We start from the raw sequence: 12,343 nt of genomic DNA, 5'->3' as shown, positions 1-12,343 counted from the left end.
CTAATTCTTGACGTTTTGTCAATATACTTGAGAGATTCGATCTCGTATCGCTTGCGCTTATCCTTCTCCTCATGTTTTGAGGGGATAAGAGGTCTGTATAGTCCGAGAAGTGTTGGTATCCGTTACAACGATGGTTAGTCTCTCGAATCTCGGTCGAAGTGGTTTGTAGGTGGCGGTGGTTTGGCGGCCAAAGTTCAACGAAAGGATACACTAGCTTTACGACTCGATGCGCCACCGTGCAAGGATGATATTTGTGGACAAACAGCGGATGATCGTCGAACTTTGATGCATAAAGCGTCGATTAAATTGGAACGGTAGGCGAAAACGATCGGAAACGGTTAACGATTAGATGAGAGAAAATCCTTAAACATTCCCTTAAGAAAACTAAGTGAACGTCCGTCAGCTGTAGAGCTTGAGGATAGAAATATCCTGAGAAGAGATGGTGGTGCAAAAACAATGGAAGAGAAGAGGAAGCTGTTGCTGAGGAAGGCAAGTTTTGCTCATTTTCTTGTTCCCGACGAAAAAAGAGTCGTCCAGAAAAATTGTCTCTGGTAGTGAAAAATTTGATTTTGTTTTCTTCACGTGCGCTGTTTCAGCTAAGTTTTCGACCAACGATCGCACAACTAAAAGAACAACAGATCATACAGTTCAACGACTACGTTGAAGTAACTCAAGCGGAAGCATATGATCGCAAAGCGGACAAACCATGGACGAGATTGACGTCGACGGATAAGGTGAGACGGATAGAGCAGGAAGACTTTATTATTATTAAATTTACTATTATTATTATTATTATTATTAGCTTTTATTATTATTATTATTATTATTATTATTATTATTATTATTATTATTATTATTATTATTATTATTATTATTATTATTATTATTATTATTATTATTATTATTATTATTATTATTATTATTATTATTATTATTATTATTATTATTATTATTTTATTATTATTATTATTATTATTATTATTATTATTATTATTATTATTATTATTATTATTATTATTATTATTATTATTATTATTATTATTATTATTATTATTATTTTATTTTTTTTTTTTTTTTTTATTATTATTATTATTATTTTTTTTTATTATTATTATTATTATTATTATTATTATTATTATTATTATTAAATTTACTATTATTATTATTATTATTATTAGCTTTTATTATTATTATTATTAATTATTAACTGAATAGATGAGGATTTTACGATTTTGGGAAGAGAGACATATTTTTTAGTACATTTCATAGGTGGCTAATAGTGGAACAGAAAATTTCTGAAGAAAAATTCCCGAGTTATGATTGTTTTATGGAATTCCTTATTTAGGTGCTAGTAAGAAATATCGTATCGCTAAAATTTATTTAATTTGAATTACTCCTAAACGTTGAGGAAAAATTAAGAATTCAGGACATTACATCACAACTCAAGGAGAATCAAAGTTAAACAATATCTGAATAAATAATTTTCAAATTTTTCGATAAGGAAATAATCGTTTAAAATGACGACAGAAATACAAGTTTTTGTCAGAATTTTTACTACACTCAAGAATATTTTTTTCTTTATGCAAAAATATTAGAAAATTTTGTTGATGCGTATGTAAAGAAAATTTATTGATCAATATACATACCTGCTGAGAAGTCTGGTGGAATTTTTTTTCAGACAAATTGGAAAAATCAACCGCAATTTTTTTTTCTTATGGTACAAATTGGAGAGTTACATAGTTAAATAGTAAATTATATTTTTTTAGTGGTTCACAAAAAAGAAAAAAGAACAGGAAAATTAAATATTTTGAAAAGGTGGTACCCCACGCTATCCGCTGCTGTTGGGATGATTCCAATTTCATCATATGTGTGGAATTTTTCCAGAAAAAAAAGTATGTTCGCTTGGGAAAAAAAAGTGGTCGAAAATGTTTCTCGCTTGGCTTTAATTTCATTCATTCGCATTTTCACCTATGAACGAGAGTTTTTTTTTTGTAAAATTGTAAAAGTACGAATTTCTAGATCTATTTACGTAAGAGCATTTTTAAAAATACAGTATTCCGTATAGAATAAGATCTCCAAATCACTTTCACACGCTCAAAACCACTACTTTAAGGCACTTATCCGTAAAGAACTAAACGACTTCAAAGCCCTGGAAATGGATGTTCACGAAGAGAGCAGAATATTTACGAGGTGATCCCTATTTACTTGTTTATTATTTTTCCATCTATTTCTTTTCTATTTTATTCATTTATTATTTATCCATGTATTCCTCTATTTATTTGATTGTTCATTTAAACTTCTTGATTTGATATCTATCGACGTATCTAATTTATTTATTTTCACTATTATAACTCCAATGTTATTACATGTTATTATTACATTTATTTATTTCAGTATTAAAATTCGAGGCAAGTAAATAACAAGATGAAGCTAAAATGGGAAATTAGGCTCATAGCCCAGAATTTCGCTTCACTTATCTTCCTATTTATTCGTTTATTTATTTATTTACTTGATTCTTGCATTTTAAGGACATTAGAACGAGTAAATATTTACTTGTCTGATTATCTGACGCCATGCATAGTATTTATTTTGTTTATTTAGGTTCCACCGACCTTAACCACACCTAATGGATCAATAACTTCCAAGATCAATCAGCTGAATTCGCGGAGAAAAAAAATTCACTTAAACGCACGAAAAACTTCTGTCAGCATGGAATTAGAAGTCATATTTCGTGCCAAATATTCCTTCTATTCGTTCTTTTTCTTATCGCCTTTTTTTCAATTTTCTTTTCTTTTCTTTTTTTTTTTTGAATTTTCCAATGCCTAACATAATAAAAAGAAACAAGACCTCATAATTTCCCTGTGATAGATGTGGTATTGTTTTGTTCGATGAATGTTTTATTTATTTGCTCTCCCCTATATTCGCCGCCTATGTACTATATATATTTTTTGTTGCCTTTGGTGCCAAATGTGTACGATTAAGTTTTCCCGATGTATTGGTCACCACAGGAAATTTTTGTGATATTTCTTCAATATAATCCCATAGTATCCTTGAAATTTCCGAAAGAAAGAAGTCAAAAACTGCTTGAAACGAGAAAAAAAGAACTTTTTTTCCCCTTTCCATTCATTCGCACGGTGACCAATACAGCGGATTCTGATCCAGAAGCACGTGGACACCAACTGTAAATAATATAACGTTGAAGAGCAAACTTAATATGCTACTTATAGATTTGCTGTGGTTTCGTTCTTTTCAACCATGTGCATGAAAATTAAAATTGTCGTTATTTCATAGTTTTTACAGTAAATAACAAATATTTGGACTATATCGAGCAAAGTGTACAGCGGATATTACGGTAGTAGAGCGACCAGTGGTCCTTGAACGAAAAAAAATGCAAGTGAAGTGCAGTTGTTGTTCAACCGCGCTAATGAGACGCGCGTCCACGACAAAAGCACGCTGAACAGAACCGCGTCATCGATCGATCGAAATGTGAGGCGGGTGAGGCGTCGCGGCGCATCGCGTCGCGTTAGCACGGCTGAACGCGTCTGGTGCGGATTGTAGACCAGTTCAATGGAATGTCAAGTTCTAGCACGATACTTACGCTTAGGATTAGTCCTTACGCAGTCAGTTATTATAAACTTTTCGTAATTTTCTAGTCATGTTAATGCTAAAGTAAATAGTAACAGTAATAAGAAACAACACGACGACTTTTTTTCCATTGAATTCATAGATTTTACCGAGTTCTCGTCGCGAAAGAGTTGTTTCTTTCATTTGTGAGAAAAAAAGGAATGATATTTTAGAAATAGTGTGATTATAGTGATTATCGTGAGAAGGTGGGGAGGGTACGTTCCTTTCTGATGGACATATCGCAGTTCGTAAATAAATGATCAATAATGCTGTGCACGAGATCAAAAAAGATAAAGATATCAAAGATCAAAGGGGAAAGGACACGACTCTCTCGAAATCGATCACCCCTCACCCTCAAACCCACCCAACCTCCCCCTCATTCCGTGAAATTACGAAACCATATGGAAGGGTCACAAGTCGAACAAAGGGGACGACAAAACAGCGCGGGTTCGATTCCCCGCTCGGTAATATTTTTGCAAAATAGGAGAAAATAAGAAGTTCACCTAAAAAGTGAATGACTGGACTCCACAGTCTTTTCTCACCTACCCTACCTTCTCCTTTCCTCCCGTTTCCTTCCCTCTTCCTCCCTCTCTGCCCCGATCTTTTGCCACGAATTTAAGGACGATGGTGTCGCTTTAGCTCTGACATCCATCAGAATTTTCTCACCAACATACAACGAAGGATCTATTACATACAATATTACCGTTTTACAAGGAGATGGGTAATTTTCTTTTTCTTTCGGATTTTTTTTTCGTATTTTCAAAAACTACCTTTAACACAAACGGGTCGAGAAAAATAACTGAAAGGCGGGTTAAAGTTGGTGTATAAACATATATAAACATAAAAATAATGAATAAATAATGAATAAATGATATAAATAGGAAAATACAGATATGTGATATAAGTATGTCTTAGTTTTGATCTCATAACTGAACCATTTACTACTGTCAAGGGATTACCTCATTGAGAGGGCAAAACGATGAGTTCACTGGGTAATTCGGGTGCGCCACGGCCGCAATTGTGATCACAAATCAATCCATCAATCAATAGCGTGGATTGCAAACGGTGGGCTGAACTGCTGGATCATTCCTGTGGTGCCCTATGTGTTCGAGCGTCCTTAAATCTTAGTTAATCTTATTATTATTTTATCTTAATATTTTTTATTTTAATTAATTCGGGGGCCATTTGATGCAATCAATCCATCAATCAATAGCGTGGATTGCAAACGGTGAGCTGAACTGCTGAATCATCCCTGTGGTGCCCTATGTGTTCGAGCGTCCTTAAATCTTAGTTAAATCTTAGCATATTGAATACATAGCCATTTCTGGATTTCCTTAGACTGTAGCCATGCTTGGTATTGATTTTTTTTAATTAGCAGATGACGTTTTGGCGTTATCGGCTTTTTCAGGGCAGTGAAAAATCAATAAAAAGTAAACTAACTCTCAGATTTTTTTACTCTTAGATTGGTTTTTTCGTTCGGACAACTATACAGAACGATTCAAGAACTCGGATAAGCTCGAAAATTTGAACTCAGGTCATTCTTTGAGTCCTTGCCCTTTGAGTTCAGGGCGAAACGCATCCGGTTCTCTGCGTGAGCGATGAGCACGTGCTGTGCAGGTATGTGGAGAATACACTATCGAATAAACTTGTTCTTTTTTTTCGGCGAAAAAAAAATTAGATTAGAAATGAATTTGAAAACATAAAATTGGATACTAAAGGAAATTAATAAAATAAGTTGAGAATTGAAAAATAAATTGAAAATAAACTAAAATTGTAATAAAATCAATACTAAAAATTCGATTCACAGAGAGGGAGGATGGATGTTCGGTTCGTTCGCGGCGGGAATCAAAGTTATCAGTAAAACTTTAGCTGCGGAATAGTAATTTTTACGTCCAAACGTTTTCTTGCAATGCCCTACGTGGAGAAAAATTAATAAGTAAATTAAAAATTGAAAATCAAATCAAAATCAAAAGTGAAATTGCAGTAAAATTAAAACTGAAAAATGTATTCCTTCACTTTCCGGAAATCCCAATACAGAGGCTTTTGTTCTGATTCCATACAGATACTGCACAGTCCCTTTCTGGTTCAATAACTACGCCGCATCTTTCTTTTTTTTTCACTTTTTTCCTTTCCTACCTCAGTTATCCTCATTCATCTGAGGTAAGTAGGAGGAAGTGCTCAGCAGAGTGATGAAAGCTCCCTGGGTGAGATGAGGTTTCGTGACCCCCGATCCAGACCGCCATTAACAGGAACCGAGAAGCTAAGCGCTAAGTGCAGCGGTGCGGCCAAATGCTACGGTAATTATTCATTTCCGCTCGGGATTGTCCTGCCGATGTTGTGCGCTGTCGTTTGCGATGCTTATGCAGCGGCGACGTGATCGTAGAAGAAGTTAAGAGATGCGGCGAAAAAAAAGAAGCGCGGGGGATTTCTTTTCTGATTTCTTTCTCTGGTTTCTCTTTTTTATTCTGTTGACATCCTCGGAACTAAATGAGGGAATCAGTTCAGGAAGAAAAATTGAGCAGACTTTACAAATGTAAACAGATGTGTGAAAAAGTCTTAATCAAAGTCTCGGATTTTCTAAAGGAGGTCAAATGAGAAATAACCCCGAGGTGAACTTTTTTTGCTCATCATTCGTATAATATATTATTATTACTATTATCGCAAGAAAATAATATCTAATTGAATAATGGAAACTATATATAGATAGAAATAATTGTAATAATATAATAATTATAGAAATAATTAGATAGGGGCGGGTGAAGCGCAATCGGCAACGGGTTCCGCTGCCTGCACGATCGATCGGAGGTTCGAACCCCTCTAACGCTGCACTCAGAACGGGAGCGGGAGACGTTCGACAACCTTACAAACACATTTACCTTTTAGCCTGTACAGCACTCTGAGGATGGGAAAAAAGGTTATAAACTATTAATATTAGAAAACACTATGATATCCTTAAAAATGCGACGGGCCTAGCGTAGTCGGTAAGGGGTTCCGCTCTGCCTGCACCATCGATCGGAGGTTCGAATCCGCCCTAGTGCTCACTAAGCTTTTCATCCCTCCGGGGTCGATAAATTGGTACCAGACTTGTCGTGGGGGATAAAAACACTGATTTGACACATCGGCTAGCTACCGCAAATCATTGCATAGGCCAGTTACACGTTCGTAAACCTCAAACGATTCTCAAATTAAAGTATAAACGCGGTGGCGTAGAGCCAAGCGGATTGATTAACACCAGAAACTTTATGGATTGTTTACGAATAACAAAATAACTCCGTTCCTCGATTTTTCTTATCAATCTTGAATTAAAATCCTAAAAACCTTCGCTGTCTAAGTGAGCTACCAAATGATTCAGAAAGATAGGATTGTTAACTGTGTCTTATTACGTTCAAAGCTTTACCGTAATCTCCCTTAATCCCTGAAAAATCAGGAACATAAGCAATTTACTATATCATACGCTCAATCAGAAGAGAAATTACTTTTAACAAAGAAGAAAAGTTAGAACCAAAAAAAAATGAAACCGATAGCAATTCACCTCGATGGCAGACATCAACGACGTCAACCGGTGGCCACCGTGTAGTATGGTCCCAAAGAAGCGATAAATAGAATTCCACCCGCATTCGATCATCGATATCGATAGATCAAGACCGTCAGTGATCAACAATCGATGGCGCAGAGCCAGTTCGTCGCAGAGCCGTTCACAGAAACTCATTTCTTTCTTCCTATTGATTTTTCGAAGCTTTTCCTGAAATGTTCGCAGCGTTTTCAACGTTCCATACGCTATAATCTCGTGTTTCTTTGTGAGATCGTCAAGTTTAATCGGAAGTTGCGATTGCGTAAGCGGCTGCGTTCGAAACCGCAACGGTGAAGCGTAGCGGCTGCGACCGAGGTGGAATCATCGCTAGCTGTACTCGAACTCATCACTCACCACAGTCTGAATGAAGCTAACGATGGTTCCACCTCTCGGCCGCCATCGCTACGCTTCACCGTTGCGGCTTCAAGCGCAGCCGCCTACGCAATTGCACCAAACTTCAGGTCGTTTTCACTCGACTAGTGATAATCTGGGCAATCTCATACAGATGAGCCTAAATATGCCCCTAGGGGTTGGGTTGAACGTGCCCCAACCTTGTTTCCTCTAATAATGCTCATGTTTGCAGTATTCTCTTGTTTTTCGACACAATGTGTAGTTCAATTTTGAAATCTGGAGGAATTTCCCAACTTCCAGAGGTCGCCAGGTAATGTAGAACCGTACTACTCAAGCATAGCAGATGGGATCTACGGCTCAGAGGAAAAGGAAGGTGTGGGAGCTTTGAATTCGTACAGTATCTGCGCAATTATTCACAATAGTACAATACTGCGCACAAACTGTAAAAATGACAGTATCTCTACAGATGTTACCGTCGTGCCTTTCTTTCTTTTTTGAAAGAATATGAATTTTTGAGAGAAAAAAAGAGAAATACCCAACGGATAATTCTCATCGAGCTGTTTTCGAATATCTGACCCGTATTAGAATTTATTTCCCGAAACAAATAGATCTATAACGGCAAAAAAAAACAATAATATTTCCGAACGACTTTATTTTTATACTTGAGATACGATTACACCTAAAATAGAGACGGGGCTTAGAAAATAGATGGTTGGACATTATTTTTTGATGGCTACCATGTAGAAGAAACAAAATTATCTACTATTATGATTTTGAGCAGTATTATTAATAAAATTATTATGTATAGAGCCAGTTTGTTCAAAAAAAATCTTTGTGACGGTAGAATACCTCATAGTTATTTCGATGCTTCCCACAGACTACCCTCTCCCCCACATGGGGACTTCCTACGAACACTGCAACCAACCGAAACAGAAACATTTTTTTGGGTATTTAACAAAAAAAAAAATCCTTTTTATGTCAGGATAATGACCTGAGCTATTGTGGATTACGGTAAATGAAAAGAGTAAATCAATGCATTAAAAAAATAAGGTATAAAGTGTCAGATATCACAAAGTTTTTGGCGTTAATCAATCCGCTTGGCAAACAACCGCTACGCTCCACCGTTGCGGCTTCGAGCGCATCCGCTTACGCAACTTCAACGAGTTTCATGTTGCTCGGATCCGATTATACTTGATCGTATCACAAAAACACGAGATTATAGCGTATGGAACGTTGAAAGCGTTCCGAACACTTCGGGAAGAACTTCGGAAAATCAATAGACAGAAAGAATGAGTTTTTGTGAACAACGCACTAGCTCTGTGGCATCGATCGTTGATCACTGCCGGTCTTGATCTATCGTGATCGAATGCGGGTGGCATTCTGCTTATCGCTATTCTGGGACCACACTACACGGTGGCCCATTGACGTCGTTGCTGTCTGCCATCAAGGTGAATTGCAACCGGTTTTTTTTTCCTGGTTCCAAGTTTTCTTCCTTGTTAAACAGTAATTTCTTTTCTGATTGAGCGTAAGATATGGTAAATTGCTTATGTTCCTAATTTTTCAGGGGTTAAGGGAATCACGGTGAATCTTTGAACGTAGTAAGGCACAGTTTTCTGGATTATTCACTAGCTTACTAAGATAACTACGATCTTCAAGATTTTAATTTAAGATTGAGAAGAAAAATCGAGGAGAAGAGTCATTTTGTTATTCGTAAACAATCCATAAAGTTTCTGGTGTTAATCAATCCGCTTAGTTCTGCGCCACCGCGTTCATACTTCAATTCACAATCGTTAGAGGTTTATGAACGTGTAACTAACCTATACAATGATTTGCGGTGACTAAGTGACTTGACTGTGTCAAGTCAGCGTTTTTATCCCCTCAGACAAGTCTGGTACGAATTTATCGACTCCAGAGACACAAAAGCTTTAGTTGGCACTAGGGCGGAATCGAACCTCTGATCGATCGTTTATTCACCGCAAGACCTCTTCCCGATTGCTCTTCTGCATTATCAGTTAACAATTATTTACTTGCGATAATATTACTAATAATAAATGACTGATGAAAAAAATGCACTCTATGGGTTCACCTCGGGGTTATTTCTCATTTGTCCTTTTTCAAAAAAAAAATCCGACACCTTGATTAAAAGTTAAATTAAGTTAAAATTAAAATTATTTGCACATTCATTTTCATTTATGAAGAGTATTCAAATCCGTCAAATCGCTCTCGCACTTAGTTTCGAATTGAGACACTAAGGACATTAACTGAATGAAAATATCGGGAAAGATTTTAAGATTTTCATCACGCTTCCTTTTTTTTCAAATTTCTTAACTTTTTTCCGCGATTGCGTCGGGCGAGCATCGTAATCGACAAGGGACAACGTAGGCGGGATAATCCCGAAAGGGAATGAGTAATTAAGCGTAGCATTTGGCCGCAGGTCTGCACTTAGCGCTTAGCTCCTCGGTTCCTGTTTATGGTGGCCGGGTCGGGGGTCACAAAAGCCAACCTCACCGAGGGAACGTTCATCATCTTAATGACCACTTCCTCCTACCTTCCTCAGATGAACGAGGATGACCGAGGTGGAAAAGAAAAAAGTGAAAAATAGAGGAAGATGCGACGTAGTTATTGAACTACAAAGAGACTGTAAAGTATCTGTATGGAATCAGACCAGAAGCCTCTGTATTGGGATTTCCGGAAAGTAAACAAGCACATTTTTCAGTTTTGATTTTATTACAATTTTACTTTTGATTTTGATTTAATTTTCAATTTTTTATTTATTTTATTGATTTTTCTTCGCGTAGAGCATTGCAAGAAAACGTTTGGACGTAAAAATTACTCTTCCGCCGCTAAAGTTTTCCTGATAGCCTTGACTCCATCGAACGCGCCATCCAAACATCTATCTTCCCCTTGTGTAAATCGAACCTCGAACAGCAAATCCTCATCACTTTTTGAAAATATTCCACTCTCGTTCCGTAGTCCACAGCACACAAAAACAAATTACCGCGAGTGGTCAACTTTTGTCCGAAGTTAGCGGAATAACGAGAAAATTCTTAAAGTTCAGCGTAATTAGTTGGTGTGGAACACAATGAGGAAAAAAACGACCAAAAACAAGGATCACTCTGGATCGGTCTGAACCAACTCAATTCTGCTGCAACGAAAAAAAAAAAAACACATGTAAAGCGTGCTTTATTTGCTTTCAATCGCAAAAAAAAGAGAATATTCTAAGAATTAAAAAAAAAGAAAACAATGATTTCAGTTAACAACATTACCAAGGTAAAACATTAAATATCAACAGAACATCACAAGAACAAAGCGCCCCTGAGGACATCAAAAGTAGAATTGGTATCTCAACGTGTTGGGCTAAGGGGATTCTTTCTTTTTCGTTTTTTTTTCTTCTTAAAAACGTACATATCATTAATGTTTTTTTGGGGATCGTGAGATGAACAGAGAGAGAGAGGGAGAGAGAGAGAGGGATTACACATGAGGTGACGACGTAGTTCACGATTATAACCGAACAATACACATATCATCTCTCGGCAGGCTAATATCACGCTGAAGCGAGTAGAATAGAAAAAAAAAATAAAATAAAATGATGCAGATTGACGATGACGACGATGTAGAGTAAAAAAAAAGAAAAAGAAAAAGAAAGTACAAAGAAAAAAACAAAGGGTTGAACATCTACATCAGCGCTAGTCGAGTATAAATGATTTTACATAAGAAAATATGGTTATAAACGGTTCAAAAAAAAAAAATGGTTTGCGCTTGTTCTTCTGATGGAGGACGAGGCCAAGCACTTATACCCTACGCTGCATCGACTACAAGACTAGGAAACGGCTAGTAGACTTATAATGGAGAAAATATGACAGGCGAAAAAAAAAAGAACGAAAGCTAGCCAACTAAATTATGCCGCACAAAATAAGCACAGCGGGTAAAAGTACAAGGTAAATGAATGAGAACACCAAACTCCCGTGAATATAATGAGGGGATTTGGGAGGTGATTTTAGGGGGATGGCGGGGGCCGGGGGGTCCGGTTTTAGATCGTATTAAACACCGTGGGTGAAGACTAACATGATTCGTTCGATCCGCCACTTTTTTTTCCTGGATCGTCTTCCTGACAAAGGAAGTATATCGAAATGATGAAAAACACCCCGTAACTTAAACATTCAAGAATTAGGCACCCACTACGGGTTTAATACTACAAAAACCGATTGTACGGGGACTACGGACACTAAGAAGCTTTAAGAAGATAAAAATTTCACTGTACAATATAAGAGGTTAGCACGAACGATAAGAAACACATTCCGGCTGTGTGTGGTAGACTAAAAAAAAATAGTAGAGAGCATCAACACATCTTAGATTCAATGTTGTACTGATCACTGGAACGGAATACAATTTGAACATGTATATTGTGATTGTGTAAAAGCTAAATAAACCGTATGACGAAACGAAAAAAACACCAAATAGCCAGATTTTATGGTAGGATTCAGAGAAGGTAGAATGAGGGAAAGTAACGAGAATGAGGCGGAGGACGGGGACGAGGAGATAAGCCGAAGACCACAAAATACTTTTTTTTGGGAGGGTAAAAAAAAATGGCAGGAGTTTTAGGTGAACGAGGTGAACGAGGTGGTGAGTTTCTAGAAAGCGCTAAGCGTTTGAGGAACTGGTGATGGTGCTCTATGGTGTGTTTTTATATGATTGCGTGTGTGTGTGTGTGTGTGTGTCGGTGAATGTGAATGAACGGCAAAAATTATAATTTAAAGGTGATAATAGCCGAGTACGATGCTGAGTATCGGCTGCTAG

At 36.8% G+C, this 12,343-nt stretch overlaps 1 protein-coding gene across 2 annotated transcripts in view; it reads left to right on the top strand.

Annotated features, from left to right (window-relative positions):
* The window catches only part of RB195_004271 (uncharacterized protein), a gene marked incomplete at both ends in the record, with an annotated part of 60,117 nt that extends 57,500 nt beyond the window's left edge, over window positions 1-2,617 (top strand). For both annotated transcript variants that reach the window (XM_064181623.1, XM_064181622.1), the window contains 5 exons: window positions 170-314; window positions 381-489; window positions 597-734; window positions 2,114-2,190; window positions 2,602-2,617. In XM_064181623.1, coding sequence (XP_064033301.1) covers window positions 170-314; window positions 381-489; window positions 597-734; window positions 2,114-2,190; window positions 2,602-2,617 — 485 coding nt within the window. The remainder of the gene's footprint in view (window positions 1-169; window positions 315-380; window positions 490-596; window positions 735-2,113; window positions 2,191-2,601) is intronic.
* Between the last annotated feature and the right edge of the window lie 9,726 nt (window positions 2,618-12,343).

Source organism: Necator americanus, chromosome I (assembly GCF_031761385.1).
Source record: "Necator americanus strain Aroian chromosome I, whole genome shotgun sequence".
NCBI classification, from domain to species: domain Eukaryota; kingdom Metazoa; phylum Nematoda; class Chromadorea; order Rhabditida; family Ancylostomatidae; genus Necator; species Necator americanus.
The sequence above is the reverse complement of the archived record's forward strand: the minus strand, read 5'-3'. Positions and strand labels throughout refer to the sequence as shown.